This window comes from Cydia splendana, chromosome 19 (assembly GCF_910591565.1).
Source record: "Cydia splendana chromosome 19, ilCydSple1.2, whole genome shotgun sequence".
NCBI lineage: Eukaryota > Metazoa > Arthropoda > Insecta > Lepidoptera > Tortricidae > Cydia > Cydia splendana.
The window spans coordinates 8,976,075-8,997,371 of record NC_085978.1 but is presented as its reverse complement, the minus strand read 5'-3'; the positions used below and the strand labels follow the sequence as shown (position 1 = coordinate 8,997,371).

Below are 21,297 nucleotides of genomic sequence, written 5' to 3'. Positions count from 1 at the left end.
ACTAAGAAAGGTTGTAAGATTTACAACAGAAGTGGACAGCTTGTTGCTACGGCTACTTTGACAAACGGCGTTTACAAATTGAATATGCCAGAAAATACGACCAACGTTGCTATGGCAGTGTCTGCCGAGACTTGGCACCGTCGTCTCGCCCATGTTAACAGCTCATACATGACGAAAATGAAGGATGCAGTGGAAGGTTTCAGTATTAGCGACAAGATTGACATCAGTAAATGCAAGGTATGTTGTGAAGGCAAACAATGCAGACTGCCATTTCCTAATAATTGCAATAGAAGTGACAATTTACTGAATGTTATCCACATGGATATAGCTGGTCCAATGGAAGTGACATCTCTTGGAGGATCACGATATTATTTGCTATTTGTGGATGACTATAGTCGTATGGCATTTATATATTTTTTGAAAGAGAAAAGTCAAGCTCTGGATTGTTTCAAAGAATTTAAAGCTAAAGTTGAGAATGAACTTGACAAAAAGATCAAGATTATAAGGAGTGATAATGGTCTTGAATTTTGCAGCAAGAAGTTCAGCGAGTTCCTGAAGGTAAATGGGATACTGCATCAACGGACAAACCCTTATACGCCTGAACAAAATGGGTTGTGCGAGCGCCAGAATCGTGTGGTGTGTGAGAAGGCTAGATGCCTGTTATTTGACTCCGAGCTACCCACAGAATTCTGGGCAGAAGCATGTAGTTGTGCAGTTTATCTACGGAACAGGACAATAGCTTCAGGATTGAACAACAAAACACCTTTTGAAATGTGGACAGGGACAAAGCCAGACCTAAGTCACCTAAGAATCTTCGGCAGTACTGTCATGGTCCACATCCCCAAAGAGAAAAGGGTGAAGTGGCAGAAAAAGTCTAAGGAAGCTATCCTAATGGGTTACCCAGAAGGGGTCAAAGGATATAGACTTTTCGATCCTGAAAAGAGAACATTTTTCATAGCGAGGGACGTAAAGGTTTTTGAAAAACAAGAGTATTGCCAAATTGAAGTTCAACAACAAACAATACAAAAAGCTGAAGTAGGGTGTCAAAGTTCAGTGGGGGATGAGAGTCCAGATATTTCCAGAACTTTGACTGATTCATCTTTTGAGTCAATGAACCCTAGTGAGTATGAGGATGCAGACACCACAACTGAGAGTGTTTCAGTTCCTGAAAATGTTCCTGCTCCTGAGAGGATCGGTCCAGTCCTGAGAACAGCAGAACAAAGAAAAGCGCCTGAAAGGTATGGCATTTCAAATCTATGTTCAGATGCTAGCAGGATGGATGATGCCAGTGGTCTTTCACTATCAGAGGCTTTGCGCGGACCAGAGAAAGAGCAATGGAGACAAGCTATGGCAGAAGAGTTGAAAAGTTTCGAAGACAACCAGGCCTGGGAGCTTGTCAGCGTTCCAAAAGACTCTAGTGTCGTAAAGTGCAAGTGGGTACTTAAGAAGAAGTACGATAGTGAGGGCAATGTGCGGTTCCGAGCCAGGTTAGTAGCCAAGGGCTATACTCAGAAGTACGGAGTGGACTATGACGAAACCTTCGCGCCAGTGGTAAGGCATACAACTCTCAGACTTTTATTTGCTTTGTCGGTTCAATTAAATTTAGATATTTCTCATTTAGACGTGACTACTGCTTTCCTGAACGGCTATCTTGAGGAGGATATTTATATGGAGAAGCCAGAAGGCTTTCCTTCATCTGAAGGTAAAGGACAGGTGCTTAAGTTGAAGCGAGCCATATATGGTCTCAAACAATCCTCAAGGGCGTGGTACAGGAGGGTAGATGATTGCTTAACCGAGTATGGTTATAATAGGTCTAAACTTGAACCTTGCTTATATGTGAAAAATGACAATGGTTTGACTGTAGTAGCTCTATATGTCGATGATTTCTTTGTGTTTTCTAATAATGAAGAGGAAACCAAAAGTTTGAAACAGGTACTGTCTTCACATTTTAAATTAAAAGATCTTGGTCAGGTCAAACAGTGCTTAGGTATGAATGTGTGTGTTGATAAAGAACATAATGTAATAACTTTAGATCAGGAGGATTATGTTAACAAGTTTTTGCATAAGTTCAATATGACAGACTGTAACACTGCTCAAACTCCTATGGAGGAAAGATTGAACTTAGATAAAGGTGAGAGCTGTGATACTGAATTACCTTATCAACAACTCATTGGTAGTCTCATGTACCTAGCGGTTTTGACACGGCCTGACATTGCTTTCAGTGTAGGGTATCTGAGCCAGTTTAATAACTGTCATGGTAGAGAACACTGGGCTCATGCCAAACGTGTTTTGCGTTATCTCAAGAAAACAAAACACTATTGCCTCAGGTATAGTAGCGAGTCTGATTCAAAGCTTACCGGGTTTGTTGACGCTGACTGGGGCAGTAATGTTCTTGATAGGAGGTCCTATACAGGATTTTGTTTCACTTTGTCTGGCAGTGTAGTTTCATGGTGCAGTAAGAAGCAGAATAGCGTGTCCTTGAGCAGTTGTGAATCAGAATATATTAGTATTTCTGAGTGTATTAAAGAAGCTATGTACTTAAGGTCATTGTACCATGAAATTACAAATAAGATGTCATTAATTACAATTTATAATGACAACCAAAGTGCTCTGAAGTTATTGGCCAACCCTGTGTTTCATAATAGGTCGAAGCATGTTGACATACGTTACCACTTTAGTAGGGATATAATAGCTAAAGGTGTGGTAGAAGCAAAATACTTAGCGACAGCTGAGATGCCAGCTGACTTATTAACTAAGAGTCTAGGGTTTGTCAAGCACTTTAGATTTGTTGAGAAGTTAGGACTTGTGCCTAAGTAGTAGGTATGTGTAGTTCTTTTTAAAGCTGTTTTTTTAATGCTGATGATGCTGATGGCTATGCTTAGATATAGTGGGGGTGTAGTTTTATGATATCCAGCAGCGCCATCTACAGTGTTGATTTAAATATGGAACTGTGGTGTTCCAAATATGTTTTTATATGAATTGCTGTCATGTCGTTCTGTCACACAATAAATAGTCTTCGGTTAACATGCACGTATTTTATTAATTATAAATGTGCACCTTAGCGCTACTGCTAAATAATCGTGATTATTTCAATTTAACGACAGGTATTTAAAATAAAACCGGGCAAGTGCGGTCGGACTCGCGCACGAAGGGTTCCGTACCATAATGCATAAAACGGCAAAAAAAAACGGCCACCCATCCAAGTACTGACCCCGCCCGACGTTGCTTAACTTCGGTCAAAAATCACGTTTGTTCTATGGGAGCCCCACTTATATCTTTATTTTATTCTGTTTTTAGTATTTGTTGTTATAGCGGCAACAGAAATACATCATCTGTGAAAATTTCAACTGTCTAGCTATCACGGTTCGTGAGATACAGCCTGGGCTATAACCGCGAAAATCGAAGTTCGCAAATTGCGGGCATTCTTCTCTGTCACTCTAATTACGCCTTCATTGGAGTAAAAGAGAAAGATCCCCGCAATTTGCGAATTTCGGTTTTCGCGGTAGCCCCTCCGGTGACAGACGGACGGACGGGCGGACGGACGGACGGACGAACAGCGGAGTCTTAGTAATAGGGTCCCGTTTTACCCTTTGGGTACGGAACCCTAAAAAGGAGGCCGATACGTACTGTATTGTGTATTTAAGTACCTTTTGAATACATCAAACTAGTTTTTTCACTTCTCATGCTCAAAAAGGGCACCTTTATGTCGTGCGTAGACGACATAAAATAGCATTTTATGCTCTAGAGCATAAAGTAAAATCATCTATTACGACCCTTATTGACTTAGCAATAAAGTCCAAATTCTGCCATACAAACTGCCAGCCCTGCCGGCGCGCCCCCGACCGGCGCTCTCCCGATCGGCGTGCCCCGCGCCTCCGACCGGCCCAAGAACAATTTTCTTTAGTCTTGAATAAATACGTTAAAATAACCTAAAATATGTGATTTTTTGTATATTTTCCTCGCAATCGAAGTGAAAAGCAGAGTGTACAACAAGGGCATAAATGTCCATTTTTACCCTCGTCAACTATTTAAAAAATTGCCTCTGGTAAAAATGGGTCACTTTATGCCCTTGTTGTACAATCTACTATTATGTTGCTGGATTCGTCAACCTATGCATCCAAAGTTAAAACGGCCGTTTTTGTTTTGAGTTCCTAGATCGACGAATCCAGCAACATAAAAACTACATAGTTTAATGTATTCAAAAGGTACTTAAATACACAATACAGTACGTAGCGGTCCCCTTTTTTAAATACCTGTCGTTAAATTTAAATAATCACGATTATTTAGCAATGGCGCTAGTGTGCACGTTGATGGGCTCTTAACTGGTTTGGTATGACGTAAATAAATGTGTTATCTTTCTTTTGTTTCTTCTTTCAAATCGGGTAGTTCGGACACGTAAACATTTGAACGGACTGGGGGCCGATGTTAGAATTTCGAGCGCTCGATTTTGTGTGGCTCCCTTCAATTTCCACTACTAGGCATTTAAATTCTACACGTAACAAGTGGTCAATACCACTAGATTCCCAATTCCTATTGCTCGTATTTCAAAAATATCAATTCGCCGTTTTCCACAGAATTCCGAGTGACGAAATTGAGCGCTCGAAATTCAAATATTGCCCCCCTGGGCCGTAAAACACCGGATAGAACTGGTTTCATCCGTATCACAAACCTAATTAAAGAAGATGAATGTGAATTCGAATTCGAACCGTAACCGGCATCAGCAACGACCTTAATTAAACTGTCAGCAAAGTGGAGTTACATTGACTCGTTTTAGATTTACGCAACTTATTTGCAGCCGTCGATACATTGGGCTCACGGGATTCAAATTAGGAAATTAAATCACAATTTGACGATTACGTGATTGACGTTTTTGAGATACTAATCGGAAATTGAAATCATTGTATTGACATTACCTGTTGAAAGCACTCCAGCACCAGAATGCTACTCGAATAATTTGAATCGACAATGGAATATATGAGTATATAAAGTGCCGGTTCACATTATTCTAGTAGCATTCCAGTGCTGGATTCGATCCTTGGACTGGAATGCTTCTGGAATAGATGTAAACCGGGCATTAGGATCACTTCAGCGGACAGTAAACCTTTTTGTAGTTTTGGTTATATAATAGTACAGGACTTCGATCAAAAACCCAGAACCCTCAACCAATTCAGCAATAACGTGTCCAAAAAAAAAGTGCGAGTCGCACTCGCGCACGTTTGTTGTATGGAAGCCCCACTGAAATATTTATTTTATTTTGTTTTTAGTATTTGTTGATCAGCAACAGAAATACATCTGCTTAGTCTTTTTAACCCTTTGGGTACGGAATCCTAAAAAGTGGTTCAAATCATGAACGTCAAATAATGAACGAACTATTTCAAAAGCGCAGTTAAGAGCGAAAACCTAGATACCTTCATCTCGTTATCAGCCTCCATCAAGCATTTCGCAGGCCGTCTGCCTTCATTAAGGCTTCAAACGAATCCATTACAGCCGTGCTATTTATAACAGTTGCAATAGGGTCACGGTTGCCGGAACATCTTAACCGACTGACGAAAGTAGGGTAATGTCTTTCGCCCTTAAACTCGAAAGACTCGAAAGTCAGCGTGAGAGTTTAAGGGCTCATTTAGACGATGCGAGAACTCGCATGCGAGTTTCATTACATTGCGGTTTTTGATCGGTCGGTTGAATTGTACGTAACCAACAGGCCGCAATGTAACTAAAATCGCATGCGAGATCGCGCGCCGTCTAAATCAGCCCTTAGGGATTTTTGGGCCTGAATTTGTAAATACCTTTTCAAACCCCCTTGTTTTGACACCCCAAGTAGATTAGATATGTTTGGTTATTATTAAAACTTAAAAAAATAATACAAAAGCCTGTCAATGGATTATAGGAGGTTCCTACTTGGTAATAAGTACTTCTTTACCAAAAAAATTGAGAAATAAGTTCGCTTCGAGTGCTCACTCCATACATTCCTTTCCATGCGTTAATAAATAATATTAGGTAAGCTGTATGGTAAATATGGTAAAACGTTTTGCTAATAAGTTTTAAATTCTGTTATTAGTCTCATTACTTAAGACTTATAAAGCTTGATGATGATGATGATGATAAAGCTTATATTTTATTACAATTAAGTTTTCACAAAGCTCGCTTAAAACTTATTACAAATTGGTTTTTAATCTTAGTATAAGTAGTGAGTTTAAGAAGCTTATTTTAAAATACCATGTCACAAAATGTATGCCTACAGCTGAATGACTTTCTAAAGGTTATGTTTGTGTTATTATTATTTAGTTCACCTTTCACCTCTAAAGTCTAGTACTGTATTTAAAGTTTCTTAATTAAATCGTGCTCGAACAGATTCAAGTGGAATCAAATAAGCTACCTCGTTAAAGCCGCCACGTGTTAAAACTTTACTAATATTAAGTAGGGGCGGTATAATGTTTGTTAAATTGGTAATTAAATAACACCTATCGTAAACACCGGCTCGGCAATGCCGTCGCAAACACATTAACTTCACTTCCACAACAGTAATCGTATAGGGACCGTGCGCGTTGTTGAGGGTCTGCCATCTTGTGGCCTGAATCGGAAACATATATGCACATGTACCTGCCAAAGCAAGTGCTACCATCTACCGTTCTCGTCGGTACGTTTCCGTGTGTATAGTAGGTTCTGCCATCTTGTGGTCTACATCGGAAGCATAAATGACACATTTACGCCTCGCGCCAAAAATGTGACGTCTCCTATGCTGCCCCCTATAGTTCATGCACGGGGTCTATAGCCTGCGGCCATCGTACCATAGACAGTGGCAGTTACTATTTCACGGCTTTGCCGCCAACACAAGGACACACGAGACAGCATGCTATTTAAGCCACTCGCATAATCGCATACAGTACAGGCGGTATTATGATTTTACAATTTGTTAATGTTTTGATATTGTTATGATACGACCGACCGTGATACTCGTACCGTACCTCTCGCACCAAAAGTGCGAGCGAGAGCGAAATGCCTAATTACACGACTTAGTGCAGTTCGTGCGCACCAATCAGCGCGAATAATCGTATCATATCAATATTCAAACTTAACAAAACATAACTTCTTTATATGTGACGTTCCACGGAAAAAGGTACCTTATGGTGGCTGGCGCTTACGTCGCATAGCACCGCATTAGTAGTTGGAGCGGCGTTAATAATAGCGTAAGCGCCTACCGCCATAAGGTACCTTTATCCGTGGGATGTCACATATTTGTTATTTTTATCTTATTTTCGCCCTATTTATAATTTTATTGACTTTCCTCTAGTCTATTGTACTCAGTGATTTGTTTACCGTTCTTCATCAATTCTCATCTACTCAAAGGTTAACTGCAAGAAATCCCTTAAAGGGATAAGTTCGCCTTTGTACTGCCTATCCTGTGCCATAGTGTTCTGTGTTTTGTACAATAAAGAGTTTATACATACATACATAAATTCATAATATCATACCTACAATTAAAAAGCCCATTTCATTTTTACGATTTGATATGGTTTTGTTTGATCTTATTTTGATACGACCTTAACCGTAAGAACCACTCAGCGTTAGCGGCAGCACAGCTTGTAAAACAAATTAAAAATTTTAAACTTTTTCATTCATTCATTCTTTTAAAATGATGGCTTCAGCCCAGTGGGAAATAGTCCCAATTTCGCCAGTCAGTGTTGCGAACTCGGATTTTGAAAAAATGCTAGACTGATGTCTAGATTATGCCAAAATTATGCCAAAGTTTTTTGAAATATGCTAAAAAAATGCTAAAATGTCACTTGAAAATAGACACTTAAATTAATGTGGTGTCTAAAAATATTCAGTAAAAAACACCGTACTTTGTCAGTAGAAACAGGCGGCAAATTTGAAAAATGTAGGCGGGAAGGGATATCGGCTCATAGAAAATTTGAATTTCGCGGCTTTTTCTACTGACAAGATTTGCTTGACCATCTATATATAGTCCGTCGACGTCCATCCGCCCACAAAAGTCAAAATTCATATGAAATATGAACCACACAAGGCGATGGCGCATATTGTTGTTGCCAAGTTGGTGAAAACTTGCCATATTGCTAAAAAATATGCCAGATGCTAAATGGAAAATTTTGGTGCCAAAGCGAGTGAAAATATGCCAGATGAAAATATGACATCATTTATGCCAAGTTAGCAACACTGTCGCCAGTGTCAAGGTATTAGGTATTGAAACTTTTTAATTTGTTTTACAAGTATTTTAATTTGGTTTTTCCTCCTTCAGTTGTGAATTGATCATAACTTAATCTACGTTACTGGAAGGCCAAATATCTGTGACGTCAGAGCCATTAGGCGGTCAATCAATTCCTGTCAAGATCCTTGAATCATCTCCAGGGAATTCTTACAATTTAACCCTATTGATACAGAGTAAAATATCGTAACCAGAGTGATTACGTTCAATAAATACTAGCACACTATAGATAGGTTTCACCTTAAATGCCTGCGTGACATTTTGAAAATCTCATGGTCGGATCGTGTCAGGAACACAGAAGTGCTACGCCGTGCTAATGTCAGCGGCATTGAAGCCTATCTAATGCGGCGCCAGCTGCGATGGTGTGGTCATGTCTCCCGTATGTCTAATAACAGAGTTGCTAAGCGCATCTTTTACTCAGAGTTGCAGAGTGGGAAGCGGAAACAGGGCGGCCAACTTTTGCGATACAAAGATGTTCTGAAGCGCCACATGCGGAGATGTGACATTGAACCATCGCACTGGGAGACTTCGGCACAAGATCGGCCGAAGTGGAGGCATACAGTGAGCACAAAAGTGCAAGCCTTCGAAGAGCAGAGGCGAGTGGAACTCGACGCAAAGCGCGACGAGTTAAAGGCCCGACCACCTGCGGTCATCAACTACAATTTTGTCGGAGGGGTGCTGACCTGCGGTGAGTGCGGTCGTGCATTCACTGCAAAGATAGGCTACGTCAGTCACCTAAGAGCTCACGATCGTCGCTCTCAATAACTAGTACAACCCCAGTCGCCGTGGCCGAAACCGGCCAGGACAGGATGATGATGATGGGATGGATGACTAGCACACTGGATGACTCATGCTAGACCGGGCCCGGTCCGGCATGTCATTTCCTATGACGGCTGATCGGTGATCACGTGGTGCTTTCCAGAGAAAATGAAGCGCCCGAAGCTCCGGCCGACCCCGGTCCGGTCTAGCGTGAGTCATCCTTTACACGGTGGAGCCAAAATCGGGCATGTCATATGTAGGGTTACCAGATACAAGTTTAGAATTTCCTGACAAAATTCCTGATTTCCGAATAGTTTTCCTGACATTCATATTTTTGACGACGACCGGGGGGGGGGAGGGTTTGTCTAGCCGTTAGCGATGGCCACCCGATTGAGCCAAGTTTGGTGAGTTAGTAGGTTAAGTTTAGTTCGATTAAACAAAATGTTTTACCTACATTATTTTTAATCACAGAGGCTTCTTATTATATTGTTATTTTTGCAAATGCGAATTGCGAATATTAGACATGATTTCGATTTCTAAAACATTGTATGTATGCTTGAGTAAAGATTTGTTAAATAATAATTTCGAAGTTATTGATAAGTTGAGTGGATTTCATTTATTATTTTTTTACAATGTTTGTGGATTAATTGAGGTAAATAAAAAAGTTATTGTTTACAAAAAAAGTCTATCAATTCAAAAAATTCCTGACATTTTCGTGTTCCGTCCCCATTCCTGACAAAGGCCAAAATTTCTGACATGTCAGGAAAATTCCTGTCATCTGGTAACCCTAGTCACATGGATTACGAATCCTAGAATAAATTAAACCTATATGACTACAGTGTGTTTATACCTATACGTTTACCTAAAATTAAAGTACCTAAGCAAGCTTTGCCATGCTTCATATAAATTGTAATTGAGCACCCCGCTGTTGGGCATAATGTTTACTTTTTATAAAACTGCTTGGTGGGAGAACATTCTTACAGATGGCATCAAAAATATTTGTATTAAAAGACACATCTTGAGTTGACAATAACAATAGAGCTCTGTTGGCGACTGTACTGCCGGCCTAGCCAAGGTTACAATCGCTATCGCTTCGACAACGAAAAGCATTATGTCTCTCTATCACTCTTCCATATTAGCGCGACAGTGACAGTTGCGTTTCGATCGCTACGGAGCGTAAGCGATTGGCATCTTGGCTACGAATCCTGTACAAGCATCCTTATGCGACTGTATATGAAGCAGTAACTCTGGCTACGATTATTTACTCTGTGTTAAATATTGATGTTATTTCTGCTTTACTTACCAAGAAGATAGGTAACGGTATAAGATAATCATTAACTTTGTTTTACAATATGCGTAATGAATTGAATGAATTGTAGTTTTTGTATTGAATTATTATCCATTTTAACCAAGCGCAAATACCTACCATGAAAAAATTCACACGGAAATAAGACTATAATTATTTGCAAGGGGAAACTCCAACTAAAACCTTAAAAGGTTAAAGTTGACTCAAAAGAAAAAAAATCTCGAAAACATGTCTAATTTTCTTTTGAAGTGAAAACTTCTTTAGAGGCGCTGTGCACTTTTTGTGATGGGGGAAAAATGTTAAACTCGCGACAGGGAGGCGATTTTTGAATTTCGATCGCTCGATTTCGTCACTCGGAAATCTGTGGAAAACTGCGAAATGCTAATTTTTTAAATACGAGCGATAGAAATTTGGAATCGAGTGGTATTGATCACTCGTTTTTATTTCCATTAGTAGAATTTAAATGCCTAGTAGTGAAGATATTATTGAACGAAATACACGAAATCGAGCGGTCGAAATTCAAAAATAGGCCCCCAGGTCACGTGACCGTAAGATTCGTAAGACGTAAGACGGACACGTGACCCGATCGAAAAACTGTTACAATGTCATTGAGTTTTCACTTCTGCCGGCACTCCCGGAGTGCAACCCGTTGTTTTTTTAAATTGTATATCATTGGTATCGTTACCATGCATACCATAGCAGTATATTTTCAGTATAAAATATCTAGCAACAGCCGAGGAATCTGTCGGGCAAAATTTTAAACATAAAATGTGTTTTCAGAGTAGGTAGGTAATTAAGATAAAAGGTAAAAACCCGCACGACGGCCATATCTTCCTTCGCATGTTTCGCGCGGCGCACCATATATTTTGTTCCCTTCTGGCTTTATGCCCCCTCTTAATCCCGTATAGATCTATGAGTAATTTGCACCGATAGTCACCAAGCCAACATTGCACCGCATATTGAGCATTGAATCGATATCGCTTACCGACGTAATTGCAGTGTTATCAGCCGACGGATTGAGATACGACTATATCACTTACCCGCTGGGGTTCAATGAGATTGAAGTACTATCGTAGTAAAATTGAAATTCTGAGTTATAGTCTACCGTCTGTGGTGATCGGTAAGAGTTATGGTCCCTAAATGTGCAAGTTGCCGAAAGTTTCCAAAAAGTAGGAAAATCACTCAGAAATTTCTTGAAAATTTCACAGAAATATAAGAAATTTCCATTTTATGTTTCGGAAACTTTCAATCCCCATACAATAATGTGATAAGTTTTTGAAACTTTCCTATGTCGAAAACTTCGCAATTTTGGAATGTTTCCATAGGCACATCAGTAATTCAGCTACCTTCTACTACAATATCGATGCCCAATTTTTTTACCAACCGCCTGTGATAAGTGGTGGAAATAAATTTAATCAGGTCGTTGATTCTGCAATTTTTTTTATCTGTATTGTATAAGCCTTGTTGCCTAAGTTTTCTATCTGTGGTTATGACGCTAAACCACAGAATAAATAATAGGACTACCGTACAGAAAAGACACTTCCTATAAAACCGAAGTTTGACAGCGATTCAGGGCCGAATCGTGCTATCCTTTTCTAATGTATGGCACTATCCCTTTTGGCTATTTAGGGTTGTCAAACTTTTTTGTGGTCGTGCACGCGAAAGGACGTCAAGTGGTGCCAACCCTAATAATTGCTCGGAGCAATGCTGAGCCGAACGGAGCCGAGTTCGCCCGAAGTCAGGAGTGTCTCCCCACTGCCTAAACAGGATTATTTTAATTTAATCGTCCTTTTGATGTGTTGCCGATGTGCCTCCTCGTGCATATGAATTTGTGCAAATAGGATTGAGCGTGGAGCGTACGTAGCATGCGCAAATAGTTTGTGCAAAAGTTGCCACAAACAAACACTAGGGCGGAAAAACAACATTATGTATAAGTTACATGATATCGTAAGGTACCTACATGACTTCTTGTGCTTTAAGTTTGTTCTATTTAGTAAGATGTGACGTGTAGGTAGCCACGCTTTTAAATTTATTAGGAACTAGCTTCTGCCCGCAACTGTTGTTCGTCTGCATTGAATGATGATGATGATGATTAATAAAAACTATTTTTTGTCCTTCCCCGGATCTCAAACTATCTCCATACCAAATTTCATCTCAATCTGTTCAGCGGTTTAAGCGTGAAGGGGTAACAAACAGATGGATAGACAATTACTTTCAAATTATAATATTAGTAGGAATTGGGTGAGCTTCCTTTAATAGAAAATTTAATTTCAGACTTCGCACGGGATGGAGCGCGGCGCGAAGCGAGCCTCCCCTGACAGCGACAGAGCGCGAAGCTATTGCGGCTGTCGTGCGACGGGCAGAAAAAGTGGACGAGGTGGAGGCACGACGAGTCGGACGACTGGTCGCGCGACTTGAAGGTAACTATGCTGTATCTATCTATATTCTATATCTTAGCACGGTATAAAGCGCAGCACGAAATGAGCTTCTCCAGAGAGCGATCGAGCAAGAAGCTATTACTGCTGTCGTGTGACATGCAGGGCAAGTGGACGAGGGGAAGGCGCGACGTATCGGACAACTGGTCGCACGACTTGAAGGTATAATTACGCAGTATTTATCTAATTCTTCGTACGGGATGCAGCGCGGCGCGAAACGAGCCTCCCCTGACAGCGTCAGAGCGGGAAGTTATTGCGGCTGTCACGTGACATTCAAGGAAAGTGGACGAGGTCGAGGCGCGACGAGTCGGACGACTGGTCGCACGATTGGAAGATACTTATGCTGTCACTGTGTAAGAAAATACGCCATTATACGGCATGGTCGCAGCACGAAGCGTGCTTCCCCACAGCGGCGGAGCGGAAAGCAATCTAGTCTGTGATTCGAAGAACTCAGAATATGGGAGAAGTCGAAATACTTATTTCTGATACAGCGCTATTTCAATTTCAGACATCCTAAGAGATAGCGCGAATCTACTTTTTAACACTGGTAATCCGTTAGTCATAGCCTAATGAAAACCTGCAACTCCAGTCCAAAAGTATAACCCTATAAAAACTTGTACAATCCTCTTTGAATCCATACCTGTGTCTCGTAGGCTCTTAAGAAAATCTATTAATATCTTTTGAATAAACAAGCCGGATGGACTATATCAAACTATCACATTGAAAGAAACAAGTTTATTCTCAACTTCGTACTGTAATCTCTAGCGGTTAAGTTTAAACGAGTTAAGTTTGTTAAGTCTTGCACTTTATACCTATTACGAGGCACATTAAATAGGTACTTTAATTGCTAAGTCTACTTTTTTTTTTCTTTGAATGAAGCATTTAATACCTGCAATTGTTTGCATCAGGAATTGCTTTGAAAACTTTTAAAATCATAAAAAGTTGAGTTGCTACTTGCTAGTGTTACTAGTGCTGTTAAATCTAACAATTTAACCGAATTATTCGAGGTGCATACCTACAAATGTCAAAATTGTTTACTCTTCAATTAGCTTTCGGGTCCTACAAAGCCTCATTGAACCTGCATAAAGGCAGTGAAACAGGATGAAATCAATCTCAGTAATAGGGGATATCACTGCAATGTTCTGCCGCCAGAGTGCAGCACTACCGACTCAGTAAATTCATAGACTAATTTATTAAATTTGACAAGTTTTCACAGACAATAAAATATGACATTGATGCATCAAGGCGGTTTGTTAACAAGGGCCTACCGGTAAACGCGAAAATCGAAATTTAGTTATCTGCCTCTTTATCGCTCGAATACGCAAGAGTGATAGAGAGATTAGATAACGAAATTTCGATTTTCTTGTTTCGCGGTAGGCCATGTGGTTTGTTTACTGTATGTGCCACAAAGGTGCCACCTACGCAGAGCTTTGCCTAATATTCCCTATTGAAAGCACGTTTCCCCATAAAGCCACAGGGTAATACAAGGACAGGATACGCGCTAATAGGAATTAATTAATTCCTTGACTCATTTATGTAATGGCTTTGAGGGAATAATTATCAAGGCATGTTTAACACATTCCCTGTCCCTGATATTGATATTTGTAGTGATTCATTAGTGAAACAAAGTCTCACACGAGTCACACGACACTCCAAGAATATAATTATATTCTATTTATGGATCTCCATCACATTGGGCGCCTGTTCATGATACTGGTGAAGTTTTGAAGTGCACTTTTAGTTTACAGCATTTAATAACCGAAGTCGCCTTTAAGACGATAGGTAGGCCCAATGCCCTTGAGCGTCTGGGCGGAGCTAAGCGCTCTGTACCCGCACCACCCGCTTACCCCGCTCACTGCGATCGTACGTGAATTTTGTATCGCTGCACCGCCACGAGCAGCCCAGAGGCGCGCAGTTGGCGCTATACTCGTATATCTTTTGTTTGCAGATATTTTGTTTTCAAACATGATGATGTATGAGTAGATCATGCATTTAGTGGAGGTCGTAAATTACATTTCACGGTTAATACGACAAATATAAATAAATCATTGTTATAAATAATTTATAACAATGATTGTCAAAGAGAATTAAAGTTTACTGATTTTTAAACCTGCGTTTTATTGGTTTACCTTTGTAACTTTCTTAATACATGTGATGTTGCATAAGCAACATGGACATAAGTCCATGGGCGACGATGACCGCTTCCCAACAGGCGGCTCATTTGCTGACTAGCACATAAAAAAACATTTCTCGAATGAAGATATTTATAATATTTACACATGGCCGGGATATCCCTATTATAATTATGCCTGCCGAGTATGATATTAAACAGACAACAAAGAAAGTATATTTTATGAACATAAGGCCGGTAAATGTTATCGCGATTGAAATAATATGTATGTAAGTACTTCTCTCAAAAAATGCGAGGAAATACCTATAAAAGTTCAAATAAGGACGGGAGTGACGGGACGTAATGACCTAATGACAATATTTCCACGCATGTTTGAGAAAACATAATTTACTTAATAAACTAACATCATTTTAATAGGTAACAATCTTAAAAATGTAAACAGATGTCTCGACGACCCAGAACAGGTACGCCTGGCGAAGAATGAAGAAAGAATGAGAAGAGCCGACATTTGTAATGGATTCAAACTTTCAATCCCTTTTGAACCCTGTTGGGGGATGAATTTTACAAAACGCTGAGTTTACGTTTCCTGTCTTCTAATAATATCCCCAAATACAAAGATTCAAGTCCCGTGCTCGAAATAATGTTTGATATCCATACAAACTTTCAACCCCTTTTTCACCACCTTAGGGAATGAATTTTCAAAAACGCTGAAATAGGGAATATTACTGCAATGTTCTGCCGCCAGAGTGCAGCACTAAACATAGAGTAAAAGCATAGAGTAACTTATACATACTAGGCCTTAAACAGTTTTTTGACAAGTGTTCACAGACAATAAAATATAACATTGATGCATCAAGGCGGTTTGTTAATAAGGGCCTACCGGTAAACGCGAAAATCGAAATTTAGTTATCTGCCTCTTTATCGTTCGAATATGCAAGAGTGATAGAGAGATTAGATAACGAAATTTCGATTTTCTTGTTTCGCGGTAGGCCATGTGATTGACGTGACGTGTGATGTGTCAATGTGGTTTGTTTACTGTATGTGCCACCTACGCAGAGCTTTGCCTAATATTCCCTATTAGTTTTCTTGTATTTTAATTTAATACCTGTTGGCAAAGTTTCAAGTTCCTACTTAAAATACTATTTTCACTCCAAGACGAAATTTCTTCCCCTTTTTAACCCTCTTAGGGGTTGAATTTCCAATAACGTTGCAATTTTTTTTTTTTTGTAATCGGCTATTATGCCTTTCTAAGAAGTTTCAAAGCATTTGTAATGGATGCAAACTTTCAACCCCTTTTTAACCCTGTTAGGGGATGAATTTTACAAAACGCTGAAATTACTTTTCCTGTCTTTTTAAATATCCCCAAATACAAAGATTCAAGTCCCGCGTTCGAATAAAATGTTTGATATCCACACAAACTATCAACCCCTTTTTCACCTTAGGGGATGAATTTTCAAAAACGCTGATATTTGTTTTCTTGTGTTTTAATAATATATAATAGTAGGAGTTTACGGCCAAAGACAGCGCGTAGCGCCTTAAGCTTACCCCTCTGCCGAAAACCGTCCACAATTGTGCGAACTTTTGTATGGACTGACGTTTATCTGACATAGCTATTTGTACGTTACGTACTTACAAATCATGTAGGTACAAATAGCCATACATTTGACGTACCCCACAGAAATCGGCAGACTGATTTGTACAGAAAATGACCGCCAAGGCGTCTCCAATTACTAAATGCTCTAAGACTTTTAGGAACAATGTTTGAAATTTTTGGGGCACTTTGGGGAATTTATAACATACTATTCTAAAGGTCTTATATGACTTTATAACGTGATCTTATTAAGCAGGCATATGAGAAGGGCTCTAGAAAACGAGAGAGTTTTACAATAGTTATTTATACTTTTTTTTCGTTTTCAATAAAGAAGGAATTTCGAGAAAATTTTGTTCATTAACAATCGCCTAACTTGTTGAAAAAATAACTTTAAGATAAATTTCTACAAGTATTACATTTGTTGACATGTTTTAAATACACCATTTTTTATTTTATTTTTCAATGAATATTTAATACCTTTAAAATTATATTTAATGTTACGTTATCGCTTTTTCACGCCGCGCGCGTTTCCCGAAAATGAGGCGCGGAGGGCTGTGTTCAGCGTTGTATAAAAATTATAAATAATGGAGATACAGTTCTGGAAGTATGGAATGTTTGATTGGAAATATCCTCCTCTTTTATAATGTTAATTTTGGTTTCTTAAGGGTCAATTTTTGAAGAGGGTGTTTTTTCGACATTTGTATGGCAATTTTTTATTTTTGGAAGATCAGATTTATAATCATCGTTTTAGAAAGGGTTTTTAACAACAAAAAATCTACTGTACGAGACACCACTCTACTTTTTATAGTTAGCGAGATATGGACGTTTAAATATTGACATTTGTATGGCACTATTACAACACTATTAAATAAATATAAAACATTAAATTAGCTTAAAAATAATAATACAAACTATCTCTAAACTAAATAAACTTAAAATAAAACGCCTATAAATAAAAAACGTCCCCCAAGTCACTGCCGATGGGCAGTGTGCCCAGAAGGCTGGCCGCATTGCCACGTTGTATGGCAATACTAACGCGTTGAGCAAAATACAGGCCAGCCCTCTGGTCCCCTGCGGCATCTATAAGGCGCTCCGCTAAGGCCCTGTATATACGGCGCGCGCTTGGCCCCCACGGCCCCAGCGTTTCGACCCCAAACGCCTCAAAAATATAACTACTGCCAAGGGTGGCATATTTGCGGCGTTTGAGGTCTTCTGCCATGGACGCGGCATGACCAGCATCTCTGCTGGTGCCCGGAAGGTGGGACGGCGCGAGGGTGTCAACACATGTGGCATCCCAGACTAGAGGCCGTCCCATCTTCCAAGGCACCAACGTCATACCGTCGGGCCTCTTGCCATCGTCCCTAGCCAAACCGACGGGCTCGAGTATGGCCGGGACTTTGACGCTGACAAAGGCCCTTCGGATGACGTCGTTGATGCTGGCGTGTCTGGGTATGCGTCCGGCGCTTCTGCCGCAGGAAAGCCCATGATGTCCAAATTTGTCCACCATGGCACCACAACGGCAGTGATTTGGCACTATTTAGCCATTTGTAAGGCGCTTTTGACATGTATGTGGCATTTTTTCGACATTGAATGGCAGTATCAACATTTTTATGGCATTATTTATTGTTTTTGTGGCATTTGTAAGACCCTGACAACATTTGTGTGGCACCTTTTCGACATTTATATGGCAGTATATCGACATTTGTATACCACAATCGACATTTATATGGTCAAAATAGCCGTACAAATGTCGCCATACAAATGTTGCCAATAATATTTTTTTGCGAAATTTCCTACACAATATAACCGATTCACTTATTTATTTTACGATATATTATAACACTGTATTTTTAACTGTTATTGTAAAATACACATTTTTATTTCGACTGTATACTAACATATTAAGCGTCCATACAAATGTCGTTGTAGTTGTACTAAAATATATCGAAAGAGATTCTTGCCTGTTTTTATATAAATAAAACAGGTTCCACGTCCACTTTTGATGTTGATCCACGCCCAACTAACCGCACTATTGCGTCGTAAATTTAATTTAACCGTTATGCAATAGACAAAGAAAATTTTGGGGGGTATCTTTAAATCATAACAAAACTAGTGCTGCGCGGGACAACGATAAAAAGGCTTCCCTTGTTTTATTAAATAACGCATTAAATTATCGAAATTATTAAATCTATTCTCTAGAAAATGCTCTTTATAAAAATATAAAGTTATTCATAATACGTTGCCTACATCCTAAGTTATGATTTTTTTATTGGGTGGACACGCAAAAAACGGCAAATTTCGCCGTTTTTGGAACTTCAAATGCGATTTGGTCAGAAACAAATAACATTTAAGGTACAGTTGTACATTATATTTAAAGTTCACAATACATTGGATGAAAATATATACACACCCAGTCTTTTAGTCCTATGGACTTCGAGTTATAGCCGTGGGACAGCAAAAAATGCCTATTTGAAAATTGACCCTTAAATATTAATACTTTTTGAGATATTTGGGAAATAAGAAAAATCTACTTTTTTCTCCCTTGTTTTGTTAATAACTTTTGTATTTTTTTGTGTGCTACAACAACAACTACTACTACACGCTTCGCATACATTTTTCTAGACATCATTACGAATCTAATGAGGTATCACACGTGTTTTTAGGCGTATTATCTCTATTTTTCACCGTTTTCCGTTTCTCGAACAGACTAATAAGGTAAATACGATAAATAGCTCACCCTCGCCGACCTCTGCTAATAATAGGTTCAAGCAAAATGACAGATAAAAGACATTACGAAAGCGTTTATGAATAATGCCCACTATTAACTGCGTTCGCTTGACTTTAAGTACCTACCTACCTATTTATTAAATTTGGTTAATATACAGACTTAGCCCTAAAACTCCTAAATAACCATTTAATCTTACAATAAATGGTTGAGTAAGTTAAAAATAATGAAATATTGTAACTTTCTCATTTTGGCACATTGATTGACATTTTAACAACGAATTACTTACGTTGCAAAAAGTTTCGGACCCTCATCCACGTTAAAAATTTCGGAGTCACTTCCATCTCTACCTAAGGATTTATTTCCGTATAGAAAAACGGTTCATTGAAAGAGGTACCTACATAAAACTATTCTACACGTAGGTCGTATTTTATCTTCAGCTTTTCTAAAGTTAGACCAAGAAAGTGTGCAACGATTTTGATAGCCCACGCAGTGCAAGTGTTATTTTAAACGTCAAACATCTTTGAAATTATGACGTATTAAATAACACTTGCACTGCGTATGCTATCAAAATCGCTGTTGACTTTTCTTGGTCTAACTCTAACAAGTAACAACTACATATTAAAACAGTTTTTATTAATTCGGAGCTCTGTCTTCCCGCCGTATACATATATTATAGTTAGCGATTCTAACCATGGCATCACTATTTCATTCAAGTGCCACTTAAACCAGTACGGCTACCACCAGTTTTGACATTGACAGATTAACTCGCGTCTACGTAAATTACTTTCTATACATCTCGCTTGCACTAATATGCGAGTACGAGCGAGATGCATAGAAAGTAAGTTACTTAAACGTGAGTGAATATGTCAATGTTAAAACTGGTGGTAGTGCTTCAGGTGACAGCGGGCCATACGGGAAAACCGTTGCTATTTCGGGACGAGAGCCCTATTCAGACGTATAAATTACAGCTAAGCGACAGCAGTGGTGCCTCTTGTGATTTGCCATTCGCATAGTTATTTGGCTAAAATTGTACTGGCGTAAACGGCGTTGTAAATAAAGTATTTAATTTGTACCTTGAGTAAATAGGTACCTATTTTGTATACAAATATACATAATTTATAAGACAGGAAAGATCGTAAAAATAGCACTCAACACACGAATTATAAATACGAGCCATCACGCTAGCATCAAAAATAAGATAACAGAAAAAAATATGATATGAATAATAGGTTTATACCATGTTTATACCTATCTTTAAAATCCGGATACCTCTTATTTCCAAACCTTCCCATGCGGAGTGAAGCATGAATGGGCGAAGGGATATTTATGTACGTATACGTATTTCCTTAAATTGTGTCTTGTAAGACTTCTAATGAAAGACGGGAGGACGTCGCATTTTTCTGTTTTCGGTATGCTTTTCGGCAATTTAGGTATATTGTTAGATAGGTACTTGTTAGGTACGGCTTTATTTGGATATTTGCGACATATTTAAAGTACTATTTCACTAGAGATACATTCCGTATTAATTAATTTTTAGTTTTAGTTATTTTAATTGTAGTCAGTTTTAGTTTTATGTTCCTGTTTATAATAATTTATATGAATAAATTTAATACCGCTTCTGTATTTATTTTTGTAGGTAAATGAAGAGATGTACAACACGATTATTTAGGTACCTATATATTTAGGTCAATAGGATATTCTTAACAATAAAGGTACAAAAGTAAAAAAGCAGAATAAAAATGCGGTCACAAAAAATTTCAGCCGCTTAAAATACAAACGAAACTGGTGAATACAATAGAGCTTTATCAACGCCGCAGCACCTAAAATCCTAATAAAAAGGACATTTTAGTTGTCTGCGACCATATCCGGTGAAACTGGCGTCGAATATTGAATATAAATAGACCTTACTATATTATTTAAACAAAAGTTTTCTTTAATTGCACTTCGAATACTCAACTTTAATACTTTGTTGGCAGGCATGCGACGATCAGCGCAAGGCCCAGTGCCGCGAACATGCCTTGTATGCGGGGAAACAGCGCGCCTCCTGTCTCCCCTACGGACCTGCTCCATATGCCGGCATTCAGCTTGTCCTAAGTGCGTCATCGACACTAATGTCCACAGGT

At 39.0% G+C, this 21,297-nt stretch overlaps 1 protein-coding gene across 2 annotated transcripts in view; it reads left to right on the top strand.

Moving 5' to 3' along the window:
- LOC134800182 (rabphilin-3A) overlaps window positions 1-21,297 on the top strand; it is a 73,053-nt gene that overhangs the window by 15,300 nt on the left and 36,456 nt on the right. For both annotated transcript variants that reach the window (XM_063772668.1, XM_063772669.1), the window contains exons 2-3: window positions 12,564-12,709; window positions 21,151-21,295. In XM_063772668.1, coding sequence (XP_063628738.1) covers window positions 12,564-12,709; window positions 21,151-21,295 — 291 coding nt within the window. The remainder of the gene's footprint in view (window positions 1-12,563; window positions 12,710-21,150; window positions 21,296-21,297) is intronic.